Consider the following 22,228-nt stretch of genomic DNA (forward strand, 5'->3'; position numbering starts at 1 on the left):
CTTTTTGTGCAGAGGGCCTTCACCAGAACTCAACCATGCTAGTGCCCTGATCTTGGACTTTTAGCCTCCAGAACTTTAAGAAATAAATGTCTGTTTATAAACCACCCAGTTCATGGAACTTTATTATAGCAGCCTGAACTAAGAAATATATATTTACATATATATTTTTTAAGAAATATATCTTAAATCCATTACTCTCTCCTCCACTCTTTATACCACACCAACTTAGTCTGGGGTCTCATCTTTCTCCCCTGGACCACAGCAATTATCCAACTGGTTTCACTGCCTGCAGCTCTTCCAACCTACTCAATTAACTTTGTACTCACCAAAAGTTTGCAATTCTGTGTCTAATTTTTTTTGGCTTGGAATGCATTTGTAAATTTATAACAGATGTCATTGGTAAAATAAGATTCATTTATTAGAAGGAAGTGTTTGCTTGAAAGTACTGCTGGACACCAAAGAGCACAGGCTTTGTGGTCGGACTTGTATTTGAGTCCCAGCTCTGATACTTGATAGGTATATGACCTAGGGAAAATTACATAACTTCCCTTAGCTTCAGTTCCCTCATCTATTAAAAAAAAATGATAATAAAAGCCCTAACCAAAAAAAAAAAAAAGAGAGAGATAATAATGCTTTTAATACACGGCTGTGAGAATTAAATGAGAATATATATATTCTGTGGAGCAGAATATATGCCTGTGGAGCAGAATATATGCCTGTGGAGCAGTGGTCTTGGGAGACCTGCATGCTGGAAAAATATATATATATATTTAGAGAGACAGAACAGAGAAAAAAATATGTCTTGACATATTGTGACTGGTAAGATGGCGCTGGCAGGATGGAGGTGACGGATAGGAAGTGAGTGAGTGAGGGGATGAATGGAGAGTGTGTGGATGTGTGTGGTGTGTGAGTGAGTGAGGGACAGTTAAATCCAGCAGGAGCAGCAGAGGCTGACAGAGCAGGCTCTCTGGGACACGGAGAGACTACTACCGCTGCTGCGGGACCCGGCCCTGAGCCCACGCCATCTTAAAGGGAAGAGCGGCCTCTTCTAGGAACTCAGCAGCACCACCACCCAGACAGGCCTTGGACACTGCCCGTGACCCGGCAGCCACGCCAGCAAAAATCCTGCAGCTACACCCGCAGACTCCGGGACTCTGCGCCAAAGGAGCAACACGCCCCGTCAGCAGTAAGTGCAGTCTCCCCCTCCCCAGCAGCAGACCTCCAACATTGCCTGTGCATCTCCAGTGAGCAGGTCTCCGAGGCACACCACTCCATAGACTCCTCCTAGGAGTCACTGGGAGACTAAACTGGGTGTGATTTTGTACAGACACAGGCTCACTGCCCCCCAGTAGAAACTCTGAATTCCCTCTGCCTGAATAACGGCCCCCACACACCCAGCTGCGCAACTTATGTGCCAGGGCCCCTCAGCGCCAGGGCCCCACAGGGTGCGTCAGAGCTCAGTGCCGGGGAGCTGCGCCTTCGAACTGCACCGCCACAGTTGCTCACACCCCCTCAGCCCATCTATCCACAGGGCACTTTGGGGAAGCCATGGTGAGCCTCTGCTGGGTCCGATCTTGGACTAACAGGGACGCACTCCCCTGGGCAGTAGAAATTCAGAATTCACCCATCCTGGCTACCTGCCCAAAGCATGCCAGGGCCCTTCAGAGTGCTTCAGTGCGCCTGCGCTAGCAAACTCACTGCGGGTGCTCCTGTGTGCCACCACTGGGAACGCGATCCTATCCACCATATGTGCATCAGCAAAAACTGAGTTTCCCTACCCCACAGCTGCAGAACTCTGGACACTACAGGTACATGCTTTTTTAGCGAGCAGGTCTCCCAAGACCACTGCTCCACAGGCAGCCCTGGGGCCCTGCTGCGAGCCCTGCTGGTCGCGCACTTAAACAAACAGGGGTGCACTGCTGGGCTGTAGAAACGCTGAATTCCTTCTTCTGGGATACCTGCCCACAGACACTGCAATCTAGGGGCTTCAGTGCAAGGGCCCTTCAGAGTGTGCCAGTACACCCTGCTCGCAAACACACCACAGGTGCCTCTGTGAGCTGATGCTGGAATCGCGTGTATCCAACCATGGAGGCAACAGCAAAAGCTGAGTCTACCCACCCCACAACGACAGAACTCTGGACACCACAGTCACGCTTTGCCAGAACGCAGGCTTTCTGAGCCCCACCACCCCAACAGACAGTTCCTGGGTGCCACTGTGAGTCCCTGCAGGGCACGCGTGATTTCAATCAAGGGCATAAGACAGCAAAAATTGCAACACCCCCTCCACAGCTGCTGACTTCTAGACACCACAGTCATGCCTTTCCAGCTCGCAGGCCTACATCAAGAGAACCCAAATAGCTCAAGTAGGGAGCTACACTAGACTACCAAACCCAGGAGACCTGAGGGGTCACACCAGTAGCACCACACCCTAAAGAAACTGGGTAGCAAAGCAATCGGAACTACAATTAAAACATTACAAGAAAACATGGGAAGACAAAAAAGCAACCCACAAAGGAAAGAAAAAGAGGAATCACCAGAAAGGGAGTTAAATGAAATTGAGGCTACTAACTTATCAGAGAAAGAATTCGGAGTAATGGTTATAAGGATGTTCAAATGGCTGGATGACAAATACACACAACTCAATGAGAATTATAAGGAGCTGAATGAGAATGTCACCAACATGAAAAGGAACCAAGAAGAAATGAAAAACGACATAGCTGCAATAAAGAACACAATGGAAGGCTTAAACAGCAGACTACAAGAGGCTGAGGACCGCATCAGCGAATTAGAAGACAAGGTAGGAAAAAACACACAAACACAGGAGCAACTGGAAAAAAAACTTAAAAAGCAAGAGGAGAGCCTAAGGGAGCTTTGGGACAACGCAAAAAGAAACAACATTCGCCTAATAGGGATACCAGAAGGAGAGGAGGAGAAGCAAGGAATAGAAAACCTATTTGAAGAAATAATGACAGAAAACTTCCCTGATACTGGCAAGAAAAAAACTACACAAGTCCAAGAAGCACATAGAATGCCAAACAAGATGAACCCCAAAAGACCAACACCAAGACACATCATAATTAAATTGGCAAACACCAACGACAAAGTAAGAATCTTAAAGGCTGCCAGAGAGAGACAGAAAGTTACCTACAAGGGATCTCCTATTAGAACATCAGCTGACTTCTCAACAGAAACATACCAGGCAAGAAGGGAATGGAATGAAACAGGGGTCCTCAAACTACGGCCTGCGGGCCACGTGCAAATACAAATATTGTATTTGTTCCTGTTTTGTTTTTTTACTTCAAAATAAGATATATGCAGTGTGCATAGGAATTTGTTCATAGTTTTTATTTTAACTATAGTCCGGCCTCCAACGGTCTGAGGAACAGTGAATTGGCCCCCTGTTTAAAAAGTTTGAGGACCCCTGGAATGAAATATACAAAGTGATGCAAAGCAAGGGAATGAATCCAAGAATACTATTCCCAGCAAGGCTATCATTCAAAATTGAAGGTGGAATCAGGAGCGTCACAGACAAAAAAGGGCTAAGAGAGTTTATTACCACCAAACCAGCAATGCAAGAAATGCTAAAGGGACTGCTGTAAAAGAAGAAACAGAAAGGCAAGAAGAAACAGAAAGGCAAGAAGAAACACAAACATTAAGAATAAAAATGACCACAAACAAGTACTTTTCAATAATAACATTAAATGTAAATGGATTAAATGCTCCAATCAAAAGACACAAGGTAGCTGAATGGATAAGAAAACATGACCCATATATTTGCTGTCTGCAAGAGACCCACCTCAGAACAAAGGATTCACACAGACTGAGAGTGAAGGGATGGAAAAAAATTTTTCAGGCAAATGGAAATGAGAAAAAAGCTGTGGTTGCGATACTTTTATCTGACAAAATAGACCTCAAAGTAAAGGCCATAACAAGAGATAAGGAAGGCCACTACATAATACTAAAGGGAGAAATTCAACAAGAAGATATAACTCTGGTAAACATATATGCACCCAATACAGGAGCACCAAAATACATAAAACAGCTTCTGGACGATATCAAGGGAGAGATCAATAGCAATACAGTCATAGTAGGGGACTTTAATACCCCACTGACACCACTGGATAAATCCTCTAAACAAAAAATCAGCAAAGAAACAGCAATCCTAAATGACTCACTAGATCAGATGGACTTAATTGACATCTTCAGAATATTTCACCCCAAAGCTACAGAATATACATTCTTCTCCAGTACACATGGGACATTTTCAAAGACAGACCACATATTAGGACACAGGCAAAGTCTCTTCAAATTCAAAAGAATAGAAATCGTAAGAAGCATCTTCTCAGATCACAATGGCATAAAATTAGAAATCAACTACAATAAAAACATTGAAAAAAATTAAACACTTGGAGGCTAAATAGCATGCTATTAAGCAATGACTGGGTTACCAGAGAGATCAACGAAGAAATAAAAAGCATCCTGGAAATAAATGACAATGAAAACACAACAATCCAAAATCTATGGGACACAATGAAAGCAGTCCTGAGAGGGAAGTTCATAGCTCTACAGGCCTACCTCAAAAAACAAGAAAAACTGGCAATAAATGATCTAACCCTACAACTCAAAGAGTTAGAAACAGAGCAACAAGAAAAGCCCACAGTATCCAGAAGGAAGGAAATAATAAAGATCAGAGCAGAAACAAACACCATAGAGACCAAAAAAACAATACAAAAGATCAAGGGAACCAAGAGCTGGTTCTTTGAAAGGATTAACAAGATTGATGAACCTCTCGCCAGGCTCACCAAGAAACAAAGAGAGAGGACCCAAATAAACAAAATCACAAATGAAAGAGGTGAAGTAACAACTGACCCTACTGATATACAAAGGATTGTCAAAAAATACTACGAACAACTCTACTCCAACAAACTGGACAACCTCGATGAAATGAACACATTCCTAGATAAATACAAGCTTCCAAAACTCAACCAGGAAGAATAAAAAAACCTGAATAGGCCAATAACTACTGATGAAATTGAAACAGTAATCAAAAAGCTTCCAGCAAACAAAAGCCCTGGACCAGATGGCTTCAAAGGGGAGTTTTACCGAACATTCAAAAAAGAACTAAAGACAACCCTTCTCAGACTATTCCAAAAAATTCAAGAGGAAGGCACACTTCCATGCTCTTTCTATGAAGCCATCATTACCCTAATCCCAAAACCAGATAAAGACACCACAAAGAAAGAAAATTACAGGCCAATATCCCTGATGAACATAGATGCTAAAATCCTCAACAAAATTCTAGCAAACCAGATCCAGCATTACATTAGAAAGATCATACACCATGACCAGGTGGGATTTATTCCAGGAATGCAAGGCTGGTACAATATCCGCAAATCAATAAACGTGATACATCACATAAACAAGTTGAGAGACAAAAATCACATAATCATATCGATTGATGCAGAAAAGGCATTTAACAAAGTCCAACACCCTTTCCTGATAAAAACGCTCAGCAAAGTGGGAATAGAGGGATCATACCTCAACATAATAAAAGCCTTATATGAAAAACCTACAGCCAACATCATACTCAATGGGCAAAAACTAAAACCATTTCCCTTAAGAACAGGAACAAGACAGGGATGCCCACTTTTACCATTCCTGTTCAACATAGTACTGGAAGTGCTAGCCAAAGCGATAAGACAAGGAGAAATAAATGGCACCAAGATTGGAAACGAAGAAGTAAAATTGGCATTATTCGCAGATGACATGATACTGTACTTAGAAAACCCTAAAGACTCCATCACAAAATTATTAGACATAATAAATGAATTTGGCAATGTAGCAGGATACAAAATTAATGCCAAGAAATCTATGGCATTTTTATATGCCAACAGTGAACTTACAGAAAGAGAAATTAAAAAAACAATCGCACTTACCATTGCACCAAAAAAATTAAGATACCTAGGAATAAACTTAACCAAGGAGGTAAAAGACCTCTACCCAGAAAACTACAGGACATTGAAAAAAGAGATAGAGGAACACATAAACAGATGGAAGAACATACCGTGTTCATGGATTGGTAGAATCAACATCATCAAAATGTCCATACTACCCAAAGCAATCTATAGATTCAATGCACTCCCCATTAAAATACCAACAGCATATTTCACAGATCTAGAAAGAACGCTCCAAAAATTCATCTGGAAAAAAAAAACAAAGTAGGAGGGATCTCAATATCAGATATCAAGCTGTATTACAAAGCCACTGTTCTCAAAACTGCCTGGTACTGGCACAAGAACAGACATATAGACCAATAGAACAGAATAGAGAACCCAGAAATCGACCCAAACCACTATACTCAATTAATATTTGACAAAGGAGGCAAGAACATACAATGGAGTCAAGACAGTCTCTTCAATAAATAGTGCTGGGAAATGTGGTCAGACACATGCAACAAAATGAAACTAGACCACCAACTTACACCATACACAAAAATAAACTCAGAATGAATAAAGGACTTAAACGTAAGACAGGAAACCATAAGATTATTAGAGGAATCCACAGGTAACAAAATCTCAGATATATGCCGAAGGAATTTCTTCACTGACACAGCTCCTAGGGCAATGGAAACGAAAGGGAAAATAAACAAATGGGACTATATCAGCCGTGGGCAAACTACGGCTCGCGGGCCGGATCCGGCCCGTTTGAAATGAATAAAACAAACAAAAAAAGACCGTACCCTTTTATGTAATGATGTTTACTTTGAATTTATATTAGTTCACACAAACACTCCATCCATGCTTTTGTTCCGGCCCTCTGGCCCAGTTTAAGAACCCATTGGGGCCCTGGAGTCAAAAAGTTTGCCCACCCCTGGACTATATCAAAATGAAAAGCTTCTGCACAGCAAAAGAAACCATCAACAAGACAACAAGAAAACCCACTGCATGGGAGAACATATTTGCCAATGATATCTCCGATAAAGGTTTAATCTCCAACATTTATAGGGAACTCATACAACTTAACAAAAGGAAGATAAACAACCCAACCAAAAAATGGGCAATGGACCTAAATAGACACTTTTTGAAAGAGGACATACATAAGGCTGAGCGACATATGAGAACATGCTCAAAGTCACTAATCATCCGAGAGATGCAAATCAAAACGACAATGAGGTACCATCTCACACCTGTCAGAATGGCTATCATCAACAAATCAATAAATGACAAATGCTGGCGAGGATGCGGAGAAAGAGGAACACTTGTGCACTGCTGGTGGGAATGCAGACTGGTTCAGCCACTATGGAAGACAGTATGGAGTTTCCTCAAAAAACTAAACATGGAACTTCCATTTGACCCAGTGATTCCACTTCTAGGAATATATCCCAAGAAACCAGAAACACCAATCAGAAAGGATATATGCATCCCTATGTTCATAGCAGCACAATTTACAATAGCTAAGATTTGGAAGCAGCCTAAGTGCCCATCAGCAGATGAATGGATTAAAAAACTTTGGCACATCTACACAATGGAATACTACGCTGCTATAAAAAGGAAGGAACTCCTACCATTTGCAACAGCATGGATGGAGCTGGAGAGCATTATGCTAAGTGAAATAAGTCAGTCATAGAAAGATAAATATCACATGCTCTCACTCATTTGTGGATTATAATGAACAACGTAAACCGATGAACAAAAACAGATGTAGAGACAGAGAAGCATCGATCAGATGCTCAAAACTCAGAGGGAAAGCAGGGGAGGTTGGGGGTGAGGGGGAAAGATCAACCAAAGGACTTGTATGCGTGCATATAAGCATAAGTGATTGATGTGGACAACAGGGGGTGAGGGTGAGGGCAGGATTGGGGGGATGAGGGAGACATTGGGGGGGATAAGGACACATTTGTAATATATTATTCAATAAAGGGAAAAAAACAAAAATAAGAAAAAATAATTAAAAAATATGTCTTTATTAAAGTGCTACGATCATAGTAAAGGCTCAATAAAGAATAGTTTCTTTAATTTTTAAATGACTCCTTACACCAAACATGTCAAACTCGCAGCCCATGGGCTGCATGAGGCCCACAACAAATATTTTTGTGGCCCAGACAAAATAACAGTATGTAAGAAACATTTTAATAAAAATCTCATAACTTAATTTTTACAATATCCTGTTATACATAATCTACACTAATAAAAGAGAAACATGGTAATTGGCGTACGACCACTACCCTTTTCATTGGCTAATCAGCGAGATATGCAAATTAACTGTCAGCCAAGATGGTGGCCGACAGCCAGGCAGCTTGAAACTAACATGAGGCTTGCTTGCCTCAGTGATGGATCGTTGGAGGAAACCAACATTCCCCACCTGCGGCTGCAGGTCTCTGAGCGGGCAGTTTAAGAAACATTGTAAGAAATACCGCCGGGCTTCAGCCAGCAGATTGGCAACATTGTAAGCAAAGGCCAGAAACCTGCGGAGGCCTAAGAGCTGGAGCCAAGCCTCAAGCTAAAGCTGGCCCAGAATAAAAAAAAAAAAAAAAAAAAAGGAGCGGTTGGGAACTTCAGTCAGTCCCAGCCTGAAAACAGCCCTCAGCCCCTCACCCAGACTGGCCAGGCACCCCAGTGGGGACCCCCACCCTGATCCAGGACACCCTTCAGGGCAAACCAGCTGGCCCCACCCATGCACCAGGCCTCTACCCTATGTAGTAAAAGGGCAATATGCCTCCTGGCACCGGGATCAGCATGACAGGGGGCAGCGCCCAAACCCCCTGATCGCCCTGCGGCTCTGTGTGTGTCAGGGGGCGGGGCCCCAACCCCCTGAGCAGCCCTGCTCTGTGCCTGATAGGGGGGAGCTCCCCAACCCCCCCCCCACGGGCCCTGCTCTGTGTGTGATGGGGTAGAGCCATAACCTCCCCATCGGCCCTGCCCTGAGTGTGACAGTAGTGGTGCCCCAACCCCCTGATGGGCCCTGCTCTGTGCGTGACAGGGGGTGGCGCCGCAACCTCCCCATCGACCCTGCCTTGAGTGTGACAGGGGACGGTGCCCCAACCCCCCAACTGGCCCTACCGTGAGCGTGACTGAGGGTGGCATCACAACCTCCCAATCTGCCCTGCTCTGTGCATGACAGGGGGTGGCGCCCCAACTCCCCAATCGGCCCTGCTCTGAGCCCAACCAGGGGCTGCACCTAGGGATTGGGCCTGCCCTCTGCCACCTGGGAGCAGGCCTAAGCCAGCAGGTCGTTATCTCCCGAGGGGTCCCATACTGCGAGAGGGCACAGGCCGGGCTGAGGGCCCCCCCCCCCCAGTGCACAAATTTTTGTGCACCGGGCCTCTAGTTATTAATAATGAACTACAGCATTCGCTAATGACTGATTACTATAACCATGTTGCATTCATTTCCCTTACACGCCTTAGGTGCAGGCACACCATTTCTCTCCACTAATACTAGCAGTGAATATTTTAGCAGCCGATTGCCACATCATTAGTCTTGTAGTGACTTGTTTGGTGTGTGCAACAGGAAATATTTCGCTTTTGGAGAACAAGAAAAAATAGGTTTATTTGCATTACACATTAATTTGTGCAGTTATTCAGTGTCTGGTAAATTAATGTTCAAGAAAAAAATATTAATTTTTAATAAAATGTTCTATTATTTTATGTTAATGACTGCTCATTTATTTCAGCCCTTTGTATTCAGCATGTTTCTATTGAAATAAACCTACGTTTCTATGAAAATTGAAGCTTTTGTTTTTTTGTGGCCCACATAAACTTAAACCTTGTTTATTTGGCCTGTGTTAGCATTTGAGTTTGACATGCTTGCCTTACACTGCCCTGGTTGGGTTGTGGGTTTGATCTCTGGTCAGGGCACAAGTGGAGTCATACGGTAAATTCATGGATGGGTGGAACAACGGATCGATGTTTCTCGCTCCCTCCCTTCCTTCCTGTCTCTCACTAACATTTGTAAATTAAAAAATTTTAAACGACCCCGTACACCATGCCTCTTGCAGATGCTCTAGTTTCAGTGGTTAATTCCATCTGCTTAAAACCTTGGTCATTGTGAAGAGCCATCCTAAAGTCACTTGAGAACATCCCAAACCTAAGCACCCACTGGGATCTTAGAAGAGGAACTTGACACCACACTCCTCTAGCCTAACAGAGTCCCTTTGACAAGCCTAACTAGAAACCAGCAAGGCCCTTGGTTAATCAGTGATATCTAACATTGATATAATGCTTTTCCAAACAACTTTTATGTTTCTAATCACATCTCTAAGCTCAGTGGGACTCCTTTCACTTCATCCAGATCAGTAATTATCTCCCAGTTACACCAGATTCAGTGTTACTATCTCTGGGACCCCTGCCTCCACTGTCCTCTTCCTTTCTGCTCCCAAAGTCCCAGAATACTGCCAGAAGGAGAACCAAGCGCACCAGTATGAATTCATGCTGTCCAATTTCAACATGGCCCTTGCAGCTGCTCAGCAACCCTTTTATTTGTCTCATACATTCAGTGGCACTCCCCACGGAGGCTGTTCCAGACCTTCCTCTTTCTCCTCAAACTACAAATTTCAATCTCCATGCTTCTACTTCCACAAACTTCATATTAAATACTTTCATCAGATGAACTGTCCCTTCTGCAACAAATCAGTAATATCTTTCTCCCTTCTAGCCCTGTCCTCTAGTCATCCAATCCCCTTCATGGGAAAGCAATCAATGATCTCTTATTTATCCTTTCAAAGAGATTTTTATGACTCTACAAGCAAAAATACAGAAAAGAGGGAACTAGCACTGGTCGTTAGAGATAAGTAGGATTTGGATAGGTGGAGAGAAAGGAGATGATATCCCAAGCAGAGGAAACATCCTGGGCAAGAGTACACAAGTGGGAATGAATAAGATATATTTAGAAAGTAGGGTACAGCAAATAGAGTAATTCCCCTGAGAAATAATCCCAGCTGCTGCCTCAAGTGCTACCTCTCCTTTTCCAGTTCTGACTTCAGCCTGATCATTCTTTCTCTGCTTGTCCTGCTCTACATACCAGCAGAGTGGAAATCTGACACAACTTCTGTTACTATTTATTGAGCTTTGACCCCAACCATCTGTTGCAGTCCTGATAAAGAGGTCCTAGCTCCTTCCTGAGTCACTCTCCAAGCCAGAGACCTTCCATTTCTTTGGTCACATGGACAATTTCCTCACACCACTGGAAACAGGACAATAAATATAGAAGATGCAAAAAGAAAAAAATATATAAAAAAATGCATTGTACAGATATTATTGATTTCACCAATATATACAACAGAGGTCAAGAAAACAGGTAAACTATACAACAGAGATGTAATCAGCAAAACCCAGACTGTGAAACTCTACTGAAAAACAATCCAATTTCCTCAACAAAAAAGTATAAGGAAAAGAAAAAAATAAAGGAGAACATTTAGTTTAAAAATGACATATACTATGTATTCACCAATCACAATGTGTGGATTTTATCTGGATATTGACTCAAACAAAAAAGTTGTAAAAACTTCCTTAGACATTTATGAAACTATTGGAAATTTAAATACTGACTTGGTATTTGACGACATTAAGGAATTATTGCTTGTTTTTATGTGCTAATGGTATTACATTTGTGCTTTTTTTAAAAAAAGTATGCTTATCTTTTAAAGACACATACTGAAATATTTAGATATGGAATGATATATCTGGAATTTGCTCCAAAATAATATGGGAGGGAGGAAAGAGATGAAACAAGAGTGCCTAAGAGCTGATACTAATTGAAGCTGAGTGGTAAATGGGGATTGATTATATTATTGTTTACTTTAGTACATGTTTTAGATTCTCCATAAAAGGTTTTAAAACAATGCTATTTGTCAAGCAACTGACGAAAGTGTGCGTGTTATTCTGAAGGACTGGAACAGGAGGACCTGGAATTTGAGAAGAGGAAGGTCTGAAACAGCCTCAGTGGGAAGTGCCAGGGAATGTATGAAACAAATAAAAGGGTTGCTGAGCAGCTGCAAAGGCTAAGTTGAAATTGGACAGCATGAGTTCATACTGGTCTGCTTGGTTCTCCTTCTAGCAGTGTTTTGGGACTTTGGGAGCAGAAAGGAAGAAAGAGGACAGTGGGGACCCAGAGACAGTAACACCAAATCTGGTATAACAGAGATAATTATTGATCTGGATGAAGTAAATGGTAAAGTACCTAGGAGTCCCACCAAGGTTAGAGATGAAGTGATCAGAGACATAAAAGTTGTTTGGGAAAGTGTTATGGGCCTCACTGGTTTCCAGTTAGGCTTGTCAAAGGGACTCTGCTAGACTAGAGGATGTGGTGTCAAGTTCCTCTTCTAAGAGCCCAGTCTTTAAAGGGCTCTAGGACCTGGACAGCTCTTAGCAAACACTGAGGTTTTAATCAGTAGCTTTGGGCCCACAAGCAAGCTATTTCCTTTTTTGAGCCTTGGTTTCCTCATCTATAAAAAATTGGGAAAATACCTACTTCACAGAACAGGTGTGAGGATTAAGTGAAACAATGTGGGTAGAAGGGCCTAGCCCAGTGGTATTTTGTTCGTGAGACTCCACTCACTCAGCAGGTGATTACAACATCTATTAATCCTGAAGCTGATGCAATGTTATGGTGAATACCAGTATGTTATCACTATATAGGATAGTAAGGCCTTTTTCTTTCCAAAACATTATAAAATTGGATATTGGAGGTGTGCTCTGCCAAAGAAAAAAGCACCCCAACTTTCCTGATAGTCTGAGGTGAAAGTTTTTGGGTTTTCTTTCTTTCTTTTTTTTGAGGTGAAAGTTTTTTTTGTTTTTTTTTTTAAATATATTTTATTGTTTACAGAGAGGAAGGGAGAGGGACAGAAAGTTAGAAACATCGATCAGCTGCCTCCTACACACTCCCTACTGGGGATGTGCCCACAACCAAGGTACATGCCCTTGACCGGAATCAAACCTGGGACCCTTCAATCCGCAGGCCGACGCTCTATCCACTGAGCCACACCGGCTAGGGCTGAGGTGAAAGTTTTTGATGAAGAGACAGAGGAGTAGTAAAGTAGTACTAATAATAGCAAACACATATATAGTACTTACTATATGCCAGACACTGTTCCAAATATGTGCTACCTATTAGTACTATAATACACAGATCTGGACCTCAAAGGAAAGATATGTCCTAGAGATAAAAGTGTGTGAGACATATGCATATGAATGGTATTTGAAATCATGTGCATAAATGAGTGTCTGGAAGAGTTATATATAAGAGAGAAGGCCTAGGACTGAGTCTTCAAGAACTTCATAATTGAATGACCAAGTAGAAAAGGAGGAGCCTGAAAAGGAGACTGAAAGGACTGGCCAGAGATGTAGGAGAACAACCAAGAGGAGTGATGGGTCACAGAAGCCAATGTATTTCAAGGAAGAAACCATTATTGGTGTCAAATTTTACTTGAGAGATCAAGCAAGATGAGGACTAAAAGTATCCATTGGATTTAGTAACTTTGTAGCCAATGGAAACCTTATCAACACAGATTGAGGGGGTTGGAAGACAGAATGAAGTGTGCTGTGAAGGGATCAGGAAGAAGGAATCAGAAAAAGTAGTTATTTCAAAAAGTTTAGTTATAAAGGAGAGAAAAGAGTTAAGTAGTAGCTAGGGAAGGATGTGAACTCAAGGGAAATTGTTTTTGTAAGATTGTAGAGACTTGATCATATTTAAATGCCAATGAAAATATCCAACAAGAGGGAAAGGTTGAATAAACAAGAAAGAGAAAGGATAGTTAATAGTGTAACATTTCTGGGAAGGTGTGAGGGGAGTGGATACAAAGCACATTAGGAAGACATGAGACGTGTAAAAGGAGATATGGAGAGGATTTGTGCTAATGTGAACACACACACATACACACACACATATACACACACATATACATATATTTCATTGAAGTGGGGGATTAAATTAGATAATGCATGCAAAGTACTTAGCACAGTACCTGGTAGGTTAGTTTGTATCAGAAATAGTAGCTATGGTTATTGTTGTTGTTATTAATGTTATACACCTGCCTGAAAATTTCTTACATTTTAGGCTTTGGGCTATGTAAAATGAGCTAGTACACTACTTTATTTTTATTTTTTTTAAGTTTTTATTATTATTATTTTTAGTACACTACTTCTTAATGCTGTAAATTTGAAGTTTTATATATCAAGTTTATATACAACAAGGGTTACTTGAATTTTCTGATTCCTCACCTCCATCCTCTCCAGGATTTCTGGATAGTTGCTGGTCCCTGATTTTGATAAGAAGATAGAAAAAAAGTTGTACATTTAAGGTTAGTGCACTTTATGTATTTTTCTATATGCATTTTTACTTCAACATATTTTTTAATGTCTACCAAAGTCTCTATGGATGACGACTCTCCCACAGAAAAATGACATTAAAAGTTAACTGCTGCCCGACTAGTGTGGCTCAGTGGTTGAGCATTGACCTATGAACCAGGAGGTCACAGTTTGATTCCTGGTTAGGGCACATGCCCAGGTTGTGGCTTTGATCCCCACTGGGGGACATGCAGGAGGCAGACGATCAATGATTCTCTCTCATCATTGATGTTTCTATCTCTCTCTCCTTTTCCCTTCCTCTCTGAAATCAATAAAAATATTTTTTAAAATAGTTAACTGCTGCCAGGGTTAGAAAGGATCTGAAGGGTTCAGTTGGAAGGGGAAATTTTATTTGCATTTCAAATCCATAGAATGAGAGAATACTGAGTGAGAATTGTTGAATATCCTAGAGGTCCAGGAAACCTCTTTATCTCTGATATGTGAGGTATTCCTGAACTCATTCCTTAATATCCCCTAATCTTGCTTCAGTCTCCAAATTCTAAGCCAAACTATGCTGTGATCCCTCACCTTTGCTGCCCATGTCCATTCTCCCATCCCCATCTTACTCCTCGCTCCCAACGAGACCCTATGTTTCTTGAATCTGAACTGAGAGGGAAGGCTGCTATGAAAAGAACTTGAGGTCATCTGAGGTTTGGTGAGCTTCCTAGTTTGATGTTTCTTGGAGTTTAAATCTTCCAGATTCTTGGCCATGCTGTTGAGGCAGTAAATTTGACTCAAGGGAGACTTAAAAGAGTCCTCTGATTAAGAATCTACATTTTAAAAGGAAAAGCCTATAATGTCTTTTTTAACTCTCTTTTAAATCATGTTCAAAATCCTTGATCTAGAATTTTAGGCTCCTCCCAGTCTAGTCAGACGCCATTTAACTTTTTTGTCCCCTCCTTAAACATGCCTTTTTATATGTTAGCTGTGGTTACAAACAGCAAAGGAACTAAGATTGGAGAACATCTGAAGAGGAACATTTACTTTTTACTCTACATACTTCTGTACTGAGTTTTTCTACAGTGGCAATATATTACTTTTGGAAATAAAATTAAAACACAAAAAGTAAAATAAAACATCTTCTTGCCCCATCCTGGCTCTTCCTCTCTTCCATACCCATCCAAATTTCTCATTCTTCAAATTTCTATTCAGAATGTATTTCTTAACCCTCACATTTATGGTCAATTGATTTTCAGCTAGGGTATAAAAGCAATTCAATGGGGACAGAAGAGTCTTTCAAAAAAATGGTGCTGGGACAACTGGATATCCATAAGCATAAATGTAAAGTTGAACCCCCTACCTCATACAACATATAAAAATTCATTCAAGATGGATTGAAGACCTCAATGTAAGAGCTAAAACTATAAAACACTTAGGAGAAAACACAGAAGCAAATCTTTGTGACCTTGGATTAGGCAATGGTTTCTTGGATATGACATCAAAAACATAAGAAAAAAAAGGAAAAATAGAAAAACTGGACTTCATAAACATTAAAAACTTTTGTGTACCAAAGGACACCACTAAGGAAGTGAAATGACAACACACACAATGGGAGAAAATATTTGCAAATCTTATATCTGACAGGAGACTTGTCTCCAAAATACACAAGGTGTCCCAAAAATGTATACAAACTTTAACACCTGATAGCTCAATTTTGAAAATGAAATTTATTTTAATAAACACTGCCTTTATTATTATTATTCAAAGTATGTATATATACTTTTGGGGATACCTTGTATTTAATACTCTTACAATCCAATAAAAAGATAAATCACCCAATTAGCAGATGGTCAAAGGATATGAACAGATGTTTTTACAAATAAGAGACACAAATTACCAATAAGCACAAGTAAAGATGCTCAACATCATTAGCCATCAGTGAAATGCAAATTAAAACCATAGTTAGATTCCACTTCACACCCACTAGTATGGTTAAAATAAGACAAATAAGTGTTATTGAGGATGTAGAGAAACTGGAACCCTCTTACATAGCTGGTGGGAATGTAAAATGATGCAGCCTCTTTGGAAATAGTCTGGCAGTTGCTCAAAAGATTAAAGTTATCATTTGACCCAGAAATTACACTCCTAGGTATATATCCAAGAGAAATGAAAACCTATGTCTATATAAAAACTTTTACATGGATGCTCATAACATCATTATTCATAATAGGCAAAAAGTGGAAAAAGACCCAAATGTCCCTCAACTGATGAACGGATATACAAAATGTAGTATAATCACACAGTGGAATATTATTTGTTCATGAAAAGAAATTAAGAGCTTATATGCATTACAACATGGATGAACTTTGAAAATATTATGCTAAGTGAAAGAAGTCTGTCACAAAAGACCACTTTTTTTTTCATTCTGGTCATAAAATATCCACAATAGGTAAATCCACAGAGGCAGAAAGTAGATTAGTGGTTGCCTAGGGCTATGAGTTTGAAGGAAAATTGGGAGTGACTACTAATGGGTATAGACAGGGTTTCTTTTGGAGTGATGAAAATGTTTTCAGTTGATTGTGGTTATACAACTCGGAAAAACATTGAATTTTATACTTTAAATGGGTGTTGTATGGTCTGTGAATTGTATCTCAATAAAGCTTTTTTTTTTTTTTAAATTACGTCTTCCATGGAGACTTCCCTTTTTTTTAGGGAAAGATTAAGTTTTATTCTGAGCCTTCCTTTTCTACTGTAGTCCACATTAATCTCGCCATTCTCTCAACTCCAATAGCTCTTAAAAACTGTACTGCACAATTTAGTACTCAATTTAACTACCTAATAATGTTTATTATTATTTCATGTCGATTATCCAGGACTTGTCAGCCAGACTGTAATTTTTCCGAGAGGAATGAATAAGTCTTCTGTTTCTCAAATATCTCTAAACTAACCAACACATAACTGGGCACATAGTAAGTACTCAGTAAATAACTGATAGTTGTGAGGAATAGATTGAATGTGAATGTGCTTGTTTTCACACATGTGTCAAACACACAGAAGTTGGGGGAAATGAATACAATCTTAGATAGTGAGGTGAGAGAACAACACTATGTGAAACTGTAGAATAACAGATTTATTTAAGAGAAAAAACAGCATGGTTTGGATATTTTTGTTCTCCCCTCCTTCAGCCTCCTGCTGCTCAATACCACATGGCCAACCATATCCTGGTCTCTGAGATCCTATGAGATTTATTGAGGTCCTGTCTAGATACTTGATTGTTTGGTGTCACTATTCCCCCATTGCTTCCTCCTCGTCCTCCTCCTCTGTCCAGCTCAGATCATCTGAGTCCTCAGATTCTTCCTCATCCATCTCTAACCCAACCCCTGCCTTAGCCTTCTCAGCTAGTGCATCAGGGTGCTCCAGCTGGGCCCAGGATCCTGGGTCAGCCTTCACCAGGGAGATTTCAACCCGAGATGGCATCAAGGAGACAGAGCTCAGCTCCACGTTTATGACCTGAGGAAGAGGGAAAGATAGAGGAACACAGGAAAAAGAGAAAAATGAAGAAATCAATGGGGTTGGGGTCAAGGTGGGGTGGTGATAAATGACAGGGAGAAAATAAAAATGTGAGGTGGGGGAAAAGATGGAGGAATAAGACAACATAGTAAGGGAGAGGAGGAAAAAAGAGAAAGGGGATAGGGAAAGGGGAAAAAGGGAGGGGAAGGGAGAGAATATAAAAGCAAATGAAGAGAAAACCTCCACTTCTTCCCATTACAACTCCTTCCCCCTCAAGACACCCTCTATTCATTGCAGTCTGGCCCTTCTTTTCACCCCATCTGCCCTCCCTCCTGTGCTCCCTTATCTTCACTTACCCCCCAGAGCTTCATCTGTGCTTGAAACACACGGTTACCATCAAAAACAATGTGGACATGAAGCTGAGAGAAAAGAATTATAGGGGTAGTAACAATCCAGAAGGTCAGAACAGATCATTATGACACAGAACCAGGCCAGAGGTGTGATCCATACATCCACAGGTCAGTCAGATAACCCTGACCCAATATCATTACCTTCCTCTCAGGGGACTATGGAATCTAAATGTTAACTACATACAGCAACACTGCCTGTAAGATTGTAATAACACCCAATTCACTAGCCTCCCATCCAGCATCAGACATTCCTTACCTCAGTTTGACTGGCCTTCACCCAGTTGAATGCAGGAAGTGGAATCTGGCCATACACGGTCACCACTACTAAGGAATCTGTCTGGTGCCAATCATGACGGCAAGATGCTGGTAGCTAAAAATGTGAAATGTGAGTGGTAAAAATGAATGTTAACCCAAGAGGAGTTCTCATGGTTTGTATGGAGAAGAGACAGAGTTTCAGGAAGATTAACACTAACTTATATTGATTGCAAAGCTTCTGGGCTGTTGAGGGATAAGGAGCAGAATCTTATTTGGTCCATACAAAGGGAGATAGCTTGCTATGAAGTAGGGGGAGGAGAAATTATTTCTGGAATTGGCTCCTAATCAAGAGTTCAGGGAAGTTGGAGCTTACCTGCTTCCCCCAGTCATGTCTACCAACTCTGCATCCTGGCTGTGCCAGGAAGGCCCCAAAATCCAGGGTCTGGATGCCACAACAGCTCCAAGACTTCATCCTGAGGTAGGAAGATAATTCAACTGAATCCCTTTCCATTCCCACAAGCCCCTACTACCATCTATGGTCAACATTGGGAGAAACCTTTCTCACAGCCCACCTAGTACCCTCTCTCACCCCTCATGGAATCGGGGTGCTCCTGGGTGGTAAGTACATGGAGTAGCATCACTCTCAGGGCCTTGGTAAACCTAAGACAGATCAAGGAGAAAGGAAAGGAATCAGGTCATTCTAAAGTGTACTCCATGCAACTTCATATCTATACCCAATCATCTCTTGGGTATAGTATCCCTCAGCCACATGCTTGAGCCCTCATAAACTCTCACTCACAGCGTCACATCCTGGGTTCTGGCAGCTGGAACCAGTCTGAATCAGACTACTGTCAAGTCCTGGGCAAGGGAGGGAAATAGAGTCAAGAACCTATCTTTTATTTTTAAATACATTTTTATTGATTTTAGAGCAGCAATTCTCAACCTGTGAATCGCAACCCCTTTGGGGATTGAACGACCCTTTCACAGGGGTCGCCTAAGACCATCGGAAAACACATATATAATTACATATTGTTTTTATGATTAACCACTATGCTTTAATTATGTTCAATTTGTAATGATGAAAATACATTACGATTCATAACAGTAGCAAATTTACAGTTATGAAGTAGCAATGAAAATAATTTTATGGTTGGGGGTCACCACAACATGAGGAGCTGTATTTAAGGGTTGCAGCATTAGGAAGGTTGAGAACCACTGTTTTAGAGAGAGAGGAAAGGAGAGGAAGAGAGAGATAGGAACATCAGCGATGAAACAGAATCACCGATTGGCTGCCTCCTGCATGCCCCTACTGGGGATTGAGCCCCAAACCGGGCATGTGCCCTAACCAGGAATTGAACCAGTAGCCTCTTGGTTTATGGCTCAATTGCTAAGTCACACCAGCTGGGCAGTCAGGAACCTATCCATTATATCCACCCAACTGCCACTTTCACTAAATTCCAGTCTGCGAGGTCTGTCCAACTAAGGACCCACTTTACCTGCTCCAGATTCCTGGTCTAATTCCTTCTTTTCCAATGCCATTTCCAGGGCTTGGGATATATTTAGCGGAAGCAGCTTTGGAGGCAACTCTGACCTAGGGGGTAAGGGTGATGATTTAGTTCTGACTCATTAACCATGATCAACAGCTCCAACACTCCCACCAGTTCTAATGGAGTCGAAGAAGTCTGGTGAAAGTAAGGTCAGGGTTGGAGAAATTGGGTAGAAACTCCATTGCCAATTTTCTTCTCTATGGACATCCCAAATCCCTGACCCTGGAGAAATCACCAGGACTTCTCTTGCTCATCTACTCAGTTGCGTTAAATCTCACATTTCTTTGTAGAAACATACCATTTCCCCTTCTTTTAATTAATTGTGGACCTAATATGACTTTCTTCTATTTCCGCAAAATTAACTTACTCTTCTCTGCAGCCTCCTGACTGCCAACTCTACTACATCCTTTTCTTGATGTAAAACTATTTTAAAGATCTTTTCCAAACAGAAAAAAAAAATCAAGATCTTCCCAATTCCCCCTTGTATTATAAATATGTATTCATGAGGTGCTAACTGCCCTGTTAACTCAAAATACCTATCTATCACCCATACTACCTTACAGTAAGGGACATTATTTCTGGACAGATTTCCCCTACGGCACAAAATATATACTAAGCCCTGACATCTGACCCTCCTCAAATCTCTATGCCCTATTTCCCAAACCCCAATGACCCTAAGCTCCATGAATGTAGCAAAAACCCTGGGACCTCCTACTTTTTAAAATATTTTTACTGATTTCAGAAAGGAAGGGAGAGGTAGAGATAAACATCAATGATGAGAGAGAATCATTTATCGGCTGCCTCCTGCACACCCCCTATTGGGGATCCAGCCTGCAAACTAGGCATGTGCCCTTGACTGAAATCGAACCCAGGACCCTTCAGTCCGCAGATTGATGCTCTATCCACTGAGCCAAACCAGCTAGGGATGGGACCTCCTCTTTACTTGGGCCTCTCCCGGCGCAAAGTCTCTGCTGACTTTGGAATCGTAGTCAGTTTTTGCTCCTGAAATGAACTGCTTGTGCCAGGGCCCTCAAGTTGAGGGGCTTCAGGGAGCTTCTCAGCACAGTGTGGTCCCACAGTACAGCCCTAGTACAGATAAGGAGAGGAGGATTAGAGATAGAATCTTTCTATTAGGGGCAGAATCTAAGTAAAGAATTTACCTTGATGTTTAAGAACTCAGAGAAATCTACAGTTCGCTTCCGGCAGCAGGACCAACCCTGATAATGAGACCCAGCTCAGCTTAGATTCCTGAGTGTATTTCCTTTGGGAAATGTTCTTGCTATCACCCCCTCACTTATACCTCACCTTAAGTGCATCATGGAAGATTGGGATCCCAGTGTGATGGCAACAGGAATCTGTGGATATGGGTAGAAAGATCAAGAAAGGAAACTATACCAAATGTCACTTCTTACCTCTTCCACAGGCCTATATGCTTTGGTTTTTCCATATATTAAAAAAAAATCCAGTCAAGATTGAAGACTGCCCAGACCAGTTAAACTAGGGCAGGTACTCTAAATTTCTTCTTCTACTCCTTTAGCAGACTATCCACAGATGACCATTCCCCAGGATCCAGAGCCCCCTGGCAAGACCAGGCTTACTCACCAGGAAGATTGGTATTGGGGTCAAAGTGCTGCCCACAGCCTTTGTTATGGCAGAGTAGAGACATGGAAGCGTTGGTAGAATTACTGAAAGGGTATTTCAAGGAGTCTGGCTGCCGAGTGGGGAAGACCTCTTAGTCTGGAAGCTTTTAGCTGTCTGGAAGGGGCAGCTGTGTCTATCTTTAGTTCAGAAGGCGTACACCTCCTAACATGGGCAAGGGAACTTCAATTGGTCTTCCCAGCCAATAGGAATGAGCTCAGGAGCATTTTAGCTCTGAGGCTCAAGAAAAGGATCAGCAGAGTAGGGCTTGGAACTTGGGTGAGGTCAGCTAATCACTGCTGAGACTGTTTTAGATTTACCATGTCAATTCTAAGCCTCAGACATATTAGCAGCTGCTCAGAAACAAATACCAATTTTGAGACCTCTCCTAATGAGAATACCCTAAGCCCCCAGCCCATTTTCTTTCAAAGACGCTTTCCTCCCATCCTTATTACTTCTGTGTACCAATAGCACAGATATTTGTCAACCACTTCAGCCATAGTATGCATCCAATCCCTGACATGTTTGCCACATGGATACTTGATAAAACCTACTGCTCAGTTCTTGAGACAGAACACCCCTCCCTC

At 41.5% G+C, this 22,228-nt stretch overlaps 1 protein-coding gene across 2 annotated transcripts; it reads right to left on the bottom strand.

Moving 5' to 3' along the window:
- Positions 1 to 12,990: 12,990 nt before the first annotated feature.
- On the bottom strand, positions 12,991 to 22,194 carry ITGB1BP2 (integrin subunit beta 1 binding protein 2). Of its 2 annotated transcripts, XM_059679977.1 has the most exons (11): positions 21,606 to 22,194; positions 21,309 to 21,358; positions 21,164 to 21,220; positions 20,947 to 21,089; positions 19,953 to 20,047; positions 19,256 to 19,314; positions 19,046 to 19,116; positions 18,830 to 18,929; positions 18,458 to 18,571; positions 18,148 to 18,210; positions 12,991 to 17,791 (listed from the first exon to the last, which is right to left on the bottom strand). In XM_059679977.1, exons 1-11 carry the CDS (start codon positions 21,667 to 21,669, stop codon positions 17,567 to 17,569), a joined length of 1,041 nt encoding a protein of 346 aa, XP_059535960.1. In that variant the 5' UTR covers positions 21,670 to 22,194; the 3' UTR covers positions 12,991 to 17,566. The 2 variants fall into 2 exon arrangements, with proteins under 2 accessions (XP_059535960.1, XP_059535961.1); XM_059679978.1 differs by lacking the exons at positions 20,947 to 21,089; positions 21,164 to 21,220.
- Between the last annotated feature and the right edge of the window lie 34 nt (positions 22,195 to 22,228).

The sequence above is a fragment of the Myotis daubentonii genome, chromosome X (genome assembly GCF_963259705.1).
Source record: "Myotis daubentonii chromosome X, mMyoDau2.1, whole genome shotgun sequence".
NCBI classification, from domain to species: Eukaryota; Metazoa; Chordata; class Mammalia; order Chiroptera; family Vespertilionidae; genus Myotis; species Myotis daubentonii.